Source organism: Atta colombica, unplaced genomic scaffold (genome assembly GCF_001594045.1).
Source record: "Atta colombica isolate Treedump-2 unplaced genomic scaffold, Acol1.0 scaffold78, whole genome shotgun sequence".
NCBI classification, from domain to species: Eukaryota; Metazoa; Arthropoda; class Insecta; order Hymenoptera; family Formicidae; genus Atta; species Atta colombica.
Window position 1 is genome coordinate 1,480,761 of NW_017259570.1, and position 17,262 is coordinate 1,498,022.

General features: G+C 38.2%; 1 protein-coding gene across 1 annotated transcript in view; it reads right to left on the minus strand.

The window, feature by feature from the left end:
• LOC108692608 (Krueppel-like factor 5) overlaps positions 1–10,779 on the minus strand; it is a 51,099-nt gene extending 40,320 nt beyond the window's left edge. The window contains exon 1 of the mRNA XM_018200940.1: positions 9,870–10,779. Coding sequence (XP_018056429.1) covers positions 9,870–10,316 — 447 coding nt within the window. The 5' untranslated portion in view covers positions 10,317–10,779. The remainder of the gene's footprint in view (positions 1–9,869) is intronic.
• Positions 10,780–17,262: the final 6,483 nt, after the last annotated feature.

A 17,262-nucleotide genomic window follows, 5' to 3' on the forward strand; every position in this document is an offset into this window, starting at 1 on the left:
ATGTAAGACTCTCAACTGGTTGCTATAATATGAAAACTTTTTGCAACATTGCTCATCGTACTTGAGATTGCTACGTAATTATTTAGATGATCCAACAAAATTATTTTTAAATCTATATCTGGCTACATTTTTTAATATTTTAGCAGTCATTCTTTTCGTGTAAATACAGAGATGATATATTTGAGCTATACATCTTTCATGTCAAGAACAAGCCAATCATATTACTAAATAATGAAATACGTATTTGTATCATAACAATAATAATGAAACAGAGATCATCCCTCTTTTTTTGAACCGCGCGGGGTCACGACTTACAAAATTGCTGTGGCAAAGTATAATTGACGTTCCATTTGCTTATCTAAATTGAAACCCCTGGTAACGAGGGAACCAAGGGAAGGTAGCGTGATGTTTTCACAGTGGTGGCACTCACGAATTACACACAGAGACGCACACAGCTGTACCTGTGTAAATGGAGATATCGGTACACAATAATGTTGCCGGAGTAATTTCCTGTCCGAACTAAAGGCAGAGCTTCATTAGTCGGAAAGCATCGCTAGTTCTTCTTTGTATTACAAAAGTATCCGCGGTTTAGCTATGCTGTCAGCTTTTCTCCACGTGCTTTCGTCGAAATGAAGATAAAATATAATTGACTAATATATTAAACGAACTTCGTTTCGACTAAGAGATATTAGAATAACGATGAATTGTTACGCGCGAGGTTCTCTTAAAGAGCGAAAGATTGAATGACCGATGTATGTCGAACGAATAACGGTCTCTCCGCGGTTTATATTCCTTTTCCATATGCCTCTTAGTAGCCGAAGACGCCCGCGTTGCGGCGCATCCACGATACGTTTTAATACCGTATAGTAGCACTCGTTGCCTCGGTATTTCCTTCGAAGATAAATCGCACGAAGAAAAATAGATTATAAATCTATACTAAACAAAAGTTTAGTATAAATATTCCGGCTACTTTTGCCAAACTTATGATAAACTTTTGCCTGAAAGTAAAAAATACCGAAGATGTAAGAGAAGTAAAAAGTACATTACAATTATAGTAATTTCATTCAAATGATTATACTTTACAGTAAAATAAAATAAATAATTATTTTCACACGGAAAAAAAATTAATTGGGTGGTACAGCAAATCTATAATTTATTATGCGAATTCAACATTGACAGCTAAGAAGATTTGATTGGTTTAACAAATGTTATTCAGCTGTGAACTTTGCTTTTTTTAACATAGAAAATTGATTGTTTGTATATTATGACTGCAGATTTGCTGAATCAATGAAATTTTCAGTTGTGTTTTTTTCCGTGCAGGACTGCAAACACGAACAACTCTCAAAATTTACTTTACGAAATGTAAAAAATACACTGAAAGAAAAGATTAGCTGCTGCAGCAAATTAAATGGTTAAATATGGTATTACATTTTTAATTGGTTGCAACAGTCAATTTTTGGTTGCTGCGGCCACCAATTAAAAATCTAATTTGCTGCAGCAACCAATCTTTTCTTTCAATGCATATATCTTACAGTGTGGCTATACGAAGATCACTCATTTACTAGAAAAATAAAATTCAATTTTATTGTATAATAGGCGACTGTCTCGATATGGATCTATACTGAAAAAAAATGGCTGCTGTAGCAAATTAGTCAATTTTTTGTTTGATTGACTGCCACAATCAATTAAAAATGCCATGTTTATATCATCTAATTTGCTGCAGCAACCAATCTTTTTTTTTTCAGTATATCAATTCCATAAATTTGCTAGAATTGTAGTTTATATTATTTTACATTTTTCGTGCGAACATGAAATTTTTAAGATCGAAATATTAAAGCATCATTTTTATTCTTAAATCACGAGCGATTAAATATTCAGCAAAATTTCGTGAAATTAAGTTTCACAAACAGACGAGGTGTCATTTAATTTTATTTTACTTTTCCTGCATCTTATAATTGATTTAATGTTCAATTAAAGGAATGGACGAAATAAAGGTCTAATTATAAAATCTTGATTTTAATAAAAATGAAAATAACGCTACTTTTTTATTATACACAAATGAGTACAGTATCAAATAAATTTATACAATGTCTTTAAGAAGTTACATGTTACAATATTTCTCTATTACAATCAATATTATATAAAAAAGCGCTAATCTCTGGAAAAAGATCCTAAATAGAATTGTACCTTTATTCCGCCCATCCTCTTAATTATATTACACAAAAGCTACAACCGTGAATTTTTCCTTAAATTCATCCACAATGAAATCTTATTAAAATTAAGGCAGGGATATCCGGGCTACCCCCGAGTACACGCCAATAATCGTTGGGCGCGCTCGTATTTTTCACGCTTCGCGACGCGCGTCATATCTGTTTCCTGGCGATCGTAAGCAAGCAGTGTATGTACACGACTGTTAACTACTGAAACGCTTTAATAATACAAAAGCTTGACAGAGAATCGGTGGCGATTTCGCATAACGAAGCGCGACCATTATCATATGACGTGATTCGGATCTTCGATAAACTCCACGCGCGGCATAATAATTGATAGCAGATAAAAATGTAAAAATCACGATTCGATTGACAAATAACCAAGAAAGAAAAAAGAAAAAATTAATAAAAACATAATGTGCCATTTATAATTACAACGTTCAGATGATTTTGATTCATTGACGAGCGATAGAATCGCATACCGATTAAGTCAATATCTTTCAATCAATTACATGTTTCTTTGTCATCAATTAAATTTATTATTTAATCGACTAATGTCTATTTATATCAATGTGAATTAACTTTAATCTTGATTTAATTTACTCTTCTTCTTTTTCTTGAAACTAGAAAAAAATGAATAAGTTGAACCCAGATTAAAGTTAATCTACTAAGGTGCCTAAGAGCCATTTCGACCAATTTCGATTAACTTTAATCGACGATCAGATCCTTTAGAATTGATCAATCTCATTTGTCATTTCGGTTAACGACAGATGTGATTGGTCGATTCCAATGGATTAAATCGATCATTAAAGTTAATCGGAGTTGGTAGAAATAACTTTAAAGATGCGATCTATTTACAAGCGTTCATAATATTCGCGAGCATTATTTGTCCTTGTTTAATATTCAATAATAATAATAAACAACAAGAATGAAATCAGCGTTGTGAACGTCAAATGAAACATACACTCTAAAAAAAGGAAGATAATATAATACGGAAAACAATTTTGTAATAATTTCTGATAATGAAAAACATTTCTGTCGTTAATATCGAATTTTATAATAGCAGAGAACAATTGATAGAATTCGCCATTAGGCAACATTATAAGTTAATTTTAGAACGAAGATACGTACATGACTCGGTACATGATTTTCATACACATAGAATGTATCGACAATGCGGTATATGATAGGGCGTGCGCCTTTACGCACAATTTCTGTACGAACGTACAAATCTACCATGGCGATCCGTGAACAATAACTCTTCCTCCACTCTCGGCATTTAATGGTCGGCCATCTATTTATCGTGGAGGAAGAGGAAGCGGCTGATGGGTAGATAGGTCGAACGTTTTGTAACTAATTTCGCGAGTAAATTGTCCGTAACATTGGTTTGGTGCACTCGGACTAAACTAACGATAGCTAACCGGGGGCTGGAACTGTGTCGGCGTGCCAACGCGTGAATCCTGTATTGTACTCCAATCAGGATTTCGAACCGATGGATAATTTCAGTCGCAAGATTTCAATGTAAATATACGAAAGATGATCTCTGTAGTATTAATTAGCAATTAAAGCTAAATTTCTAAATATATTAAATCAAAATAATTTCAAACCCTTGACGACATTTCATGCAAATTAAAAATATCTTTATACATTTTTATGACAAACGCTTACGACATTATGTTTCTTTATGTTACGATTAATTACCATTTATTACTAATAAATAAAAAGTACAGAAATTTATGATATTTTTTGTTAATGATAACAATATGAACTATTCTTTCCTTACTTCAATCTTTGCAAATCTGGATCTCTATAGATATCTCTCGATGTCTATAGAGGAAGGAATGGCAATTTCTACAAAGCCGCGATTACTGTTACCATTATGTGGACGCTGTGAGCTACTTGATGATTATCGGAGAAAACAAAGTAACGTAAAAGGGAAAATTGCAACTGTTGCATACTTATGGAAATGTACAATGTGCTCGAGCGTAAATAATAGGGACACGGTAGCAAGTAACGATATTTGCGGGCGTTTAATGCATACGACGTTTTGCGCACGTTCCGCATATTTCTACATTCGTTTAGAATTTAGAATAATTTGTCGACGTAAACTTCAAAAGCTGATTCCAACAATACTCTGTAATATTGCAAGAAAGAGAGGAGGAAAAAAAGAAAAGAGATGCGTATGAAAAGAGCGAAAAAATTATACAGATTCTTTTAGCTACAATTCAAGATAATATTGACGTTTTACTTATCGATAAATTAATAATAATAATTTCTGAACACAATAATTTGTAATGTATTTAAAAAAAAACTATAAAACGCTTTTAGAATATTATTTCTATATTATTTCTATAATACTAATTAAAATATACTTTGCATTATATAACAACTGTAAGAACGTGCAGTAATTAATCCGCACATCTTATCCTCTTTCAAAGTTAACTGTTATGTACTCGTGGAGAAATAACAATAATAAAAAAGGACGGAAAGAATGTGACGGGGAAAAAAGTTTGCTCTTTTTGCGCAAATCCCATTGTTGAAGCACATGATCCGACCGCAATCGACCCCAAGTGAGTGCAAGTATAGAACGTAAGTAACTGCACGCCCACAACGTTCGCGATTCGACGTGAGTCACTGGCTACAGGCTGGATAATATGACGACGGGTCGAAGAGTTCTTCGGAATCATAGAAAACATCGGGAAAGGGTCAATTACATCGGTACAGTCTAACTCTTTATGTCCGTATCGATCTGAACTGTCATTCTGTTCTACATTCCTATCGCGAGTAAAAGAAATTTTTATCGAAATGCAAAAACAGTTTGTAAAAACAGTTTGAGTATGTACTCTCTAAATTCTTTGAATTGTGAATCTCACTCCAACAGAATGAATTTCTCTTTAAAAAATGAAAATTTTGCTACTTACCTTTTTCCAAGAGTAGCAGAATTTTTATTCTTTGGGAATGAAATTTCACTGTAAAGAAATTTGACAACAGGTCTAATACGAAAGTCGTGCAAGTAATAATTTTATTATGAAGCAATATATCCAAACGTAGTATATCTGTAATGCGAAAAGATTGTAATAAAGCAATCCTTGCGAGTTATAATGTCTCATTACAAGATAAAGAATTTGCCGCCAGCCGAAATAAGCGAAGCGACAAGAACAATATTAGCATCGTATTTTCGGTTAGGTCATCATCTCCGCTCGATGTTAATCGCGCTTCTGCCTTTCCTCCCCGCCTCCCCTGTTTGTATTTGTACAGCGACTGAAATAATCGACGGTGGAATGGTAATCGTACGCAGTTTTGAAATGAAGGGCGGTGAACCGTGGAAATGGTTCGTCCGGTGGTGGTTGGGATGTCCTTTCTGGCTCGAGCAGCACAATAATCGTGGATTTCCGTCCGCTTATTATCTTACACGCGTCACAATGCGTTTAGATTGCGTCGGGGGTATCGGCTAATTACCGGTCGCGATTTAGTCGACCGTCCCCTCCTACCGACGACGGCGTGAGACCGAAATATGTATGTATATCGAGCTGAATTTCTGATATTGAAGAACATTATTATTGAAAACTGTAAGATAAATTGAATTTGAGCGAGAATGTATAAATATGACAATACTAATATATGAATATGACAAATGCAAATGCTGTGCGATACCAGTATATACACTATTTAAATCTATAGTGTCAAATTTAACCTAACGTAAGTCGCCAATGTTTCTATTAAATATATCGTTATTTTATACTAAAACAATGTTTGTATTTGATATTATACAGTGTTAATTTAACTATCGTTCTTGTAAAAAATAACGATATATTTAGTAGGAGCGACTCACATTAGGTTAAATTTGACACTATAGGTTTAACAGTAATAGAAAGAACAATTTTGCTAAAGCATCTGAAAATTTAAATACTCTCTAAATTCCTTGGAGTAAAATCTCACTCTAAAGAGTGAAAATTGAGAGCCAATCTTGAAAAAGAGTGGTTCAATTCTCGGAAACTGTAAAAGTAACACGAATCGAAATTTTGCTCCTATTTTGAAAATAGTTTTAGAATGTATGTAGACTCTAAAGATTTATAATTAGGATTTATATGTAGATTCTAGAAATAGAGATTTATAATAGATTCTAATTTAATGAATTGAGCCTGTAAATGGCAATTATTGCAAAATTTCCTATATTTGGGTTCAAAAGAAGTTTTCTATATAATAGAAGCTGTAGATTAAGTAATATTAAGAGGTCCTATTTGATTGTTCAAATATCAAAACAAATTTATAAGATTTAATTGAAGTTGAAAGAGATTCAAAGGAATTAAAATATCAATATTTTGCTGCATTACAAATGCTGCAAAAAGTTAACATTTTAATAATAAACTTGAGCATTCTACACAATTGTTTTGATAGGCCAATAAAATTATTTTCAGAGCTCTTCTGGCTAAATTTTTAGATGCTTCAATGAAACTTCTTTCCGTGTGATATTCACAACATTCGTAATGAATAATATTTTTTAATCCTGATCTCAGATCTTTCAAATGTAATTTGGTTAATTATATTACAATATTTAGTATTTGGTTAATTATATTATTTATTCAATAATATATCATTTAATTAATTATTTAATAATGTTGCATATCATTATTTTTCGAAAAAAATCAACCAACCTTTTTTTATTAGAAAATAAATACTGAAATAATGTATTGCATACATAAAAACTTATAAATACATTATGCGATAAAAGAGTACAGAAGAGAAGTAAAGTTTTAGATGAATTATCAAATATTTCATCTACTATCGGATAAAATTGATTCCTTTAGAACTCACAGTTTCGAGAGGAAGTGTAATACTTTCTTTCGCATAATTTTACGGTACTTGGAAATGCCAATGTCTTTTGTAAATAAAAAAAAGTTTCGTTATGTGTCTGCTTCGCGATTGTTGCAACGTCCAGTCGTTTCTCTCTCTCTTTAAGTTTCAAACTCTATCGATTTTTGACGGCAAATCGTGGTTATATACGTCAAAACATGCTATTCAGGAGTCGATAACGGTATCAAAAAACCGGTTTCCGATTGAAGTAAATAGGTGCTCGTTGTGCAAAATTCGTAGACCGGGTTTTCGTCTCGGCAGGGAGACTGAAACGTCGCGCGTGCCTTTTCTCTTTTGATAACATCGCGAGCAGAAAACTTTCCATACTTGATTGATCGATTTCGATTTCAGTAATCAATTTATAATTCGTATAAAATCATTTATGTATGAAAAAAGAAATGAGAAGAGCCGCAATACAGGAGGCATAGTATATCTCGGTTTCTTTTGAGATATTTTACAAGAACTAATATCGCGAGAACAAATTCGATACCAACGCGCTTTCGCAAATTGCATCAAGACGATAAGAACATATACAGCGTCTTTCCAAATGGATATTTTTTTCGTTATTATTCAATAGATATAAACGATTAAGAAGTGGAAAAACGCAATAAAGAAAGACGTTTTTCTCGACATTTTCGTTGAAAAAAATTGCCTTTAAATAAAAAAAGAAACTGTAATTAACTATAATAATCGTATATACTGGCGTGCTTTTGGATCACCCTGTATATATGGCCAACAGATTCATTAACGAAATAGCGGTCTTTACGAAAATCCTGATGCCTTAACGACAAGCGAAACGGCCTTCGTAATGTGAAAAGTACACGCTCTCGTTCGTGGCGTGAGAGATCGCACGCACGCACGCACGCACGCACGCATTCACTCACACGTGTGCCACATAGATAACTTCCTTCGCAAGGTAGAAGAGAGGCGTACGACGCGTGTGCCAGACGGACGGCGCGGTATCAAAGGATATTTACCCTGTCAACAGCGTGGCTTTACGTGGCGGAGACGCCGCTACGTCTATAAGGGGAGAACATATAGTACTCACTCGTACCGAGATAATAGTAATGGGTATTATTACTCCGCTCTATTATTTTACGATGTAGCGCTTCCCGGGAATTGATACATTATCATGGAGTATTGCGCGCCGAGTCGAATCGCGCCGAGTCGAAACGAGTCGTGCGATTGACGAATGATTAAGAACGTAAATAATCATCATTTTTCCAAGATCCACTATCTACCACTCGATATATCGCCAATGTAAATCACACCGACGCGCTAATGGGAAATCGATAACGGATAGGAATAAAAGCAAATCGCATTAATCATGGTACTTGAGTTAAATTTCAAATGTAATGAGCAGAGTTAAGTATCGATTCCGAACGGATTATTCTTACCGAGTTTTTTTTTTCTTTTTTTTTCCCAAGGCGTACCCGATAATTAATATATCCGGAGAAAAATTAACAACTGTAACATTATTACGCTTAGTGAAAACCTATAATTTCAGTTTTAGAAATTAAAAACTGTTTTAGTCAGATAAGTGACACGTGTGCGATCGCGTATTTACATTTATTGTAAAAAAATTTATTGAAAAGCGAGAATTGAAGCGGCTCTCTCAAGTCAGTTACTAAGCAAGGTATTAGTGCTTAAATTAAACCAACATTTGCGTCATGGATGTCGCATACCAAATTAAGTTACGCTTAATTAACTGAAGATTCGATTTGTGCCAGGAATACAAAAGTCATGGCATAAATAGACTCTATTGTAATTTTCTCGGCTAAACTACTAATCGCTACTAATGGATTCATTCGATTTCTTTTGATCGAGACTCAGACTTATCTTCCTATGCATTATTTAATTCTAAAAATAATGAGAAAAAAACTCACTCTTATTTTGTTTACTTATGTATCAACAGCTTTAAATTGATGGATTCCGTGCATGATGTGATTTCAAAATTTTCAAATTTATTTCAAATTTATTTTATTATGAGCTTAATTATACATATATGTTATACACACGCGTTATCGAATTAATAAAAATATTATAGTTTGTGTGTTTCATGTGTGTTTTCGTTCACACAATGTAGCAATTTTGCCATATCAGTATATCAAAGAGATGAACATATCTTTCAGATGTTTATTTTCACTAATGTACTGAGATTAATATCAATCTTAATTTATTCTTTATCTTTTTCTTAGAATTAGAAGAAGATAAAAGATAAATCAAATAAAGTTAAATCAAGATTGAAGCTAATCTACGTTGACAGAGATGGGCAAGAGAGTCATGTTTATTCGTACGCTTTTAACGCAGAGTACGATTTAACTTACAAGAAAAGAGTAAATTGTAATTGTACGGGATCCACAATAGAAGTTGTAGAAAATTAATCACTCTAAATTTTTTGCAGTGAAATCTTACTCAAGAAAGCGAAAATACAACCTTCACTTCTTAAAAAAAAAGTGACAATTTTTACTCTTTTTAAAGTGATTTTCACTTCTTTGAAGTGAAATCTTATTTTTTTCTGGAGTGAGATTTTCATTCTAGAAAGAGTAAAAAGTGTCACTCTTTTATGAGAAGTGAAATATTTTTTACTTGTTTTCAAGGGTGGTTGTGTTTTCACTCTCTTGAAGTGAGATTTCACTGCAAGAAATTTAGAGTGATCACAATCGAATATGAGAAGAATAATTGACTATAATTGGTAAATTTTCTATGACTTAAGATCCTACGACTACTATATTGATATATTCTATTATAGACTCCGTATAAGAGTTTCGACAATTCCTAGTCGAAGACTAGTCAACTACTTACCTGCATCTGAAGCCACGAGTAGTCGATGTAGGCGGTGGTAGTGGCAGTGACAGCTCCAGTGATCCCGGTGATCCCAGTGGATCCCGTTGACGAGATCTGCTGCCAGCTATCCTGCGCGTTGCATCCGAGAACCGTCGCAAGGGGTCCGTCGGGCTGGGCCCGATCGGGCACTATCTGATCGGCGGCGTACTGAGCGACGTAGGACGGCTGGATCGTCGGCGGCTGGACACCGACGGCGGACGGTAAACCGGGCAGAGACGCCGGATGAGGGTGCTGCGTAACCCCCGTGGTGGCCGCGGCACCGGCGGGCAGACAGCACACGCTCGCGTCCATCCGTGGCGGCGGAGAGTCGTAAAAGCGTAGCTGTTCCGGCTCCGGTTCCGGCTCCGGCTCCGGCTCCGGCTCCCGTGTCGTCGTCCTGCCGAGGATTAATCCTCGCGGCACCATCCAACCTACAACCGTTGCCGCGCCGTGATATTCACCGGCCGACGGCTGAGAGGATCGATTCGCGGATCCTCGGATCCCTCCTTCTTCGATTCTATTTATTTAGATCTTTCGTCCAGGTCTTTCTCTTCAGGTCGATCGAGGTAGAGGACGAAAACGTATTATAACCATCTTCCGCGGAGGCACAGCTGGTGCAGAGTCTTCGTTGAGGACGTTGTTCTCCGAGGGTTAATTTTTCAAGTATTATCCAATCTATGGTTAAGAATTTCCACTGGCTCTCGGGGTAATGTCGACGAACCAATTTTCTCTCGATCGGATTCTTCCTTTTTAGATTCTGAATCCGTCCTTTCTCCGGATGGACCGTGATAAAAAACGGAACATCACTATCTCGGCTGACTTTCACGTAATGTCACTTCGATGATACTCGGTGATCACGACAAGTCACGTACATCGGAATCGTGTTGACGTCCCGCGCGTCGAATCCAAGGAATTCCGTGCGCAAAACACTATCCCGCACCAGGCTGCCGAGTGCTCGTTGAATGTCATTGCGAGCATCCTGTAAAATCGCGTCCTGTAAAAAAATAGACGCGTTCTCACTATTAGTCCAAGTTATTTTTTCTCGATAATAAAAGAGTACTCCGATCGGCGACGTCGTCGTCGTTGTCGTCGTCGCCGACGCCGCCAACGCGCCGCTGTCGGGGGGCACTAACGTGAGCAGAGAGAAGCATTCGATTCCGATTTCGAAATTAAAACACGAGTCACTGATGATACTCTCCGAATTCTCGCGGGAACGCGTTTCCCAAACGGAGACATTGAATAAGTTCGAAACTATACAGTTTGATCCGTTCGGGCACTGTGCGATGTTCACGTAGAAGATCGATTATAATCAGATATTTCCGTGAGAAAAATGTTCCTCCTGCAAGAAATCGTCATCGTGTCGATCGATGGGGCATTCCTATACCCAATAATTTTCTTTGTTTTTCTTTCCAAACAAGAAATCCTTTCACCTGTCGACAAAACACTTTCGTCAGCTTAGCCGGCACTCGCGACAAATCTCGAACGTACGGTTTCCAACGTAATTAAATTTCCGTGAAATACAAGCCGAGAGGAAGGCGATTCCGCGCGCGCGTTCGCGAATGATCGAGTACGCCGATCGTGGTCGACCGCCACAAGATTCGCGAAATGACGTTTCTCGACGATGACAGCGCGCACTCCCGTTAACGCGTTGATGCTCGCGCGTGCTCGCCACGAAGGACCACGAGGATGAGGGCGGAGAGAGAGAAAGGGTGGGAGAGAGAGAGAGAGAGAAGACTTGCGAGAAGGCGAGGGTGGTGGTGGTGGTGGTGGTGGTGGTGGTGATGGTGGTGGTGGTATCGGTGGTGGTGGAAAGGATGATGATACGGAGGCGAGGGTGACGGATGAAACTGGCGCGCACGGTACAACTCTTGAACTGCGCTCGCGTACCGTCCGCGCTGCGCACGCGCATGCGTGGATGCGTGTCGTCAAGGCAACGGTTCCAGAGTAACTGCTTATAGCGAACGCAGCTTACGCAGCCCTCCGCTCCGCGACGAGCAGCGGCGAGTGTGTGTCGCTTCTCTCTGTCTCTGTCTCTCTCCCACGTTCATTCCCGATCTCGCGCGCCTGGCTCACGCCCCGAGTGCGACCGATTCGAGCGGTCTAGGCGGCCATCGAGCGCACGCCCCCGTCCTGACACCGCGCGAGCGCCTCTCTCTCTCTCCCTCTCCCTCTTCCTTAACCGTGCCGCTCGTCTTATCCCCCCCTCCCCTCTTTCTCTCTCTTTCTATGCTCGTGTCGAGTATTCATCCGCGTATATACACACACTTTCCCCCTCCCGCATAATAATGTTCTACCCTACTCACTCACCTTCGGTCTCCTACGATTCTGCCGTCTCGATCGAGCGAGCGTTCCGCAGATCATCGCGTCCTTCTTCCGCACAAACATTGGACACAACGCAAGGCGAATCGCCCGCGCGTCTCAACAGCGTGCGATTATCGACGTGAACTATCGAGGGTCTCCTACCTCCGCCGACTTTGGCACACTTCTCTCAACGTTCCTCTGTCCTCCTCTTTCTCCCGATTTCTCCCCGCCGATTTCTGCCGCTTTCGCGGCCCTGCCGTCTCGCGATTACTTTCTTCCATCTCATCGTCGACCGAATCATCCCTCGAATACACCACCGTCTAAACCTCCCGTCGTGTCGCGACATCGATGAGATCACGACGAAGATACGGCGAATTTTGAATTCATAAGAGAACAAATCGCGATACGCGCGCCACGTCACGTGACTGACGTCACGCGCGCGACTCACCCTGCCAGCGCGAAATAACGACCGGTTTGAAAATGGCGTAATAATTAATTTTGAAACAATACCACATGATGTAACTAACCGTCGCAAACGCCTTGACACGTAAAACTCTGCACCAGTTTCAAGCGTACTTGAAGCGTCACACCCTGTGCCTATAGATCACGATTGTTGGTTAAAACATTCAAGATTGTATCTTTATTTTTATTTGACATCGCGTAGCTGTGTTTATCTTAATTTCATGTATTTCCTGCAAAATGCTAAACCATTTTAGATAGAGCTCTGCAGTCACGATTGGTGCATAATTTTGCGTTTTGAGCCATTTATTATGCCGTTATAAAATAATATGTATAACTAGTTCGATCACGCACCCAACTTTCTCCCAATTGGAAGGCTGTACTGGAATTTTCGCATGGACAAATTCATCATGTGTTGTTTTCAACCTGAAACGCGAAAGGATTCACAAGCAAAGAACGTGATAAAGAGTCCAGTTAAAAAGATATCAATATGCATTTTGATATTTTCATTAGATACACTTCCTTTAATCCTTGTGATTTTCTTTTTTTTTCATATGTTTTCTTATATATTAGGTGTGAAAAAAAGTTCATAGCGTTTTTTTAATGTCATCTAACGGGAAAAACGCCACGAACTTTTTCCCACCTAATATTTGTGCTCGTTTAACTTTCAGTTTAACTTTAATCTCGATTTAATTTACTTTTTATCCTTTTCTAATCCTATACTGAAAAAAGTTGATTGAATCTGAAATTTAACGAATACAACATATTCAATCAGACATATTTGGTTGCATAAATTTTGATGAAAATATTTTTGATTAAAAAATAGATTATTTAATTATGATAAGTAGAAAATCTGTTTAAATCTATCAATATTTCTTTAACCGGTTTACATGTCACATTAATCCGATCATGCTCTTTTTCTTTTGTAATCATAATAACCTGCTTATAGATATTATTATTACATATGCACTAATGAAACTCTAACCGGTATCATATCTACATATGTTTGGTTGTACGTGTTTCAAAATAATTGATTATAATAATTAAAAATTCTATTTACTTCCATCAAAGTTTATTCATCATATCTCGTTAATTTAATTACGATTTTTTTTTCATAAGAATGTATACTGAGTAATAGATTAACGATATTCTGGATTTAATTACAATATTAATATCAACTCATAATTTATTGACTACATTTGTTGTACACTGAAGATCGAATTCTTGAGATCGAAACGTCTGTAAACTGAATTTTGAATGTATTGAATTTTAATCACACGAAAATTTTGTGTTGGTTCAATTTTGTTTGGCTGCATTTTTATATCATTTGATTTACTCCTTGCCTGTTTGTCTTACTATTTTTTTTTCATGTAAAAAAAGCTAAGGAGAAAAAGGAGTGAATAGTCGGATAGAAACAAACATTAATTAGAATATTATGTTACAAACGCACGTTAATCTTTTTAACTTCACCACAGATATAACAATGTGCTTTATCGACAGTTATATTGTAACAACGATAATGGTGAACACACGGGCGTAGTCAAAAGGGGGCAGGAGATCAATAATAAAAAAAAAAAAAAAACGAGTCAAACAATCTATATCATTCGATCATCCTCTTCCTTCCTCCTCGGGTTCAAAAGTCTCAACTCTAATTTAAACCCTTAACAAAATTCTGATTACGCCTATGGGTGAACAAATCGATTATTAAATCTGGAAACGGGTCTCGTGATGAATCTATGCCTACGATGACGGCGGGGGATGCCGAGAGATCGAGTTAACAAAGTTAGCGAGCGTTAATCGTATTCCGCAAATCGCCGCGACTCCGATTAGTCGAGAATGCGACGCGCTTCTCGCGAGTCGCGATATATCCGCGCGCGTCCATAATGCGATCGCATCGCATAATGTAATACACGAGAGATGGAGAAGCGGACGCATGCATCTCTCTCTCTTTCTCTCTCTCTCCCCCCCCATCCCCCGCTCGCCCGCCAGTGTCCTCTCTTCTCCTCGCCTTTCCCTCTTCCTCGCGACCGCGACGAGGCAGAAAGGTTCCCTTTCTCTTTAGATTGTGAAACGATTTTCTATCGCGGCGCTTTAACTCCGCGCCGCGCGGATTTATTATATATGCAATGGGTTACGCAAATTACGACAAAGTGCAAATATTTCACATGACCTGCACCTGCGTGACTCCCCTTTCTACACGTGATCGTTTAACCAGGCACGTGAATCGTGACGCGCGCGTTGTGTATATATATATACGTGCAACGCTCGAAATTCCGACGAGTTTCCTGGGATCTAGAAGTAATCCCTCCGAAATGTACGCAATACAGCGCGAATTACATTCCTTATGCCCGCCGACCGAGGGAGACGTTTTCTGGGAACTGGATTACTTCGAGAGAGATAATGAGCGCGAGTATATAACTTATAAGTTTCGGAAATCCTTTTTTCCTCTCTCGTCTCGTAATAACGCTGTGCGATATCAATGATATTATCAAACCGCACGATGCGATCGCAAACATTCGCAAATTTGCTTTTCAAATTTGAGATTAACTCGTAATGACGATAAAGAAAACGATTCGTGACATATTGCTTGTGACTGACAATGAACACTTAATATTTCCTTTTTCCTTAGTTTACTATAATTACTTCACGGTACGCCGTTGGCAAAGTAATGGAATAATTATGAGGCAGATAGTCACGGGAGAAAATTAAATTACCGTAATTTAGAGAAAATTAATACGAAAGGCTATTTACTTATAGACTGAAAGAATGACAAGTTTGCGTGATAAAACGCAATGACAGTGAAATGTCATCGAGTTCAGGATTAAAAATGACCCGGCCCGAGATCCAGGTAGAACACAGAGTCATAATTAAGTCATAATGATATCATAGGATGTTATCATGATGTCATTTATATGATATTTGAAAATGAACTTATAAATGACAAATAAGGTTATATAATAACCCCAAGCAGAACAACAAGTCACGATAATGTTAAAATGACATTAAAATGAATCGGAAATGACTTTTAATTGTCATTTTGACATTATTTTGATATCATAATGATTTGTTCTGCTTGGAATGTCTCCAAGATATTACGACTTGTGACTTGACTTATTTGAGGGAAACCTCACGAGACACTCTCTCCGAACTCGGAACAATACTGAATACGGGACAGCGAGCAAGCGAATGACGAGCGCCGAGCTGACCAGTGAGAATTTAGCCGCGAGCCGCGAGACGCAGCGGCAGGAATACCAGCGATACCGCCGCGCACACCGCTCTCCCCCACCTACGTCCCCCGCGGAAGCGACGCGACTTATGAATGGGAGTAGTACTCGCCCATTGGTCGCGCCCGATAGCCAATGGCGGTCGACTCGCATTCGCAAGCACGGCGCGCGCGGGCAAGTAAAGCGAAACGATCATGTAATAAGTATATGTGCATACTGTACGTATATAGGTACACAAACATACCTATATATGTCTATCGAGAATATAGCGACGAGAAGATCGAGACGAGATATCGAAGTAAATCAACCGGATCCTATTAATACCATGCCGTGCTACTGACTTTTCTGGAAAAATTACTAATCGTGTGAAATCGCTTTAAATCGTAACTCAAAGACTCCGAGACCTTTAAACGGCTGGGAAACGCGGAGCGCTTATATTATGGCTTATATTATTGCCTCGCCGTTTATCTATATTTTATCTTATAATTACGTAAATAATTACTATCGTCGTTTTTTCCTTTATCGTAAGACTCGCCAAAGTAAGGATTTCACACGAGTCAAACTTATCGTGCAGAAATCGGATAGATAACAAAGTCGAGAACAAAATGCTGGTTGCGCATGAAAAGGCACGAAAGGCGTTACGATTCTTAACTCGACCCGAAGGCAAGAACGGCAATTCCAATTTCTCCGGGACAGCGATTAAGTCGCTCGATGACAAGAGGGTGGCGGAGATAATTGCACTCACGACTCGCGAGCAATGCGCGAGGAAAATGTAACGACTTGCTGGCGGAGTCGATGCAAATCAAGAAGCGCGAGTTGTCGTATAACAAATACCGAACGGCAATTATTGTTAACTTATGGAAAATATAGGGAACGAGCGCGCGCGGCGACGACTCTTATGACAGGGAAGTGAGCGAGGTTTCTATCCTGGGTACGTCAAGGTGACAACACACGGCGGGGATGACACCATAGTGTCGGGATGACGGAGACGAGAGCTCGCTGTATCACCTAGCGTTACATTATATCGCGTTACTTTGCGAGCGAGAGAGCGAGAGAGCGAGCTGCATTTACGCGCATTTATGACCTGGCGTCATCTATCAATTAGCCGCCTCATAGCCGTTTGTGTCTCACCGCTATCTCGCGAGATTATGACTCAATTATGAGTGGTAGGACACAAGTTACATCTCGCGTTTCCATCTAAGCTCGTGAATCATTCAACACATCGTTTAGACAATAAGAATGCGGTATTTGTCGCGCAGAATTCAATTGTATTGATATGATTACTGCAAACGTGATTTATATATCGTTTATTTTATTCATATATTTAGTAAAATTCAAACTTTCTTGTCACATTTGCAGTGCAATCTATGTATTCATATATATATATA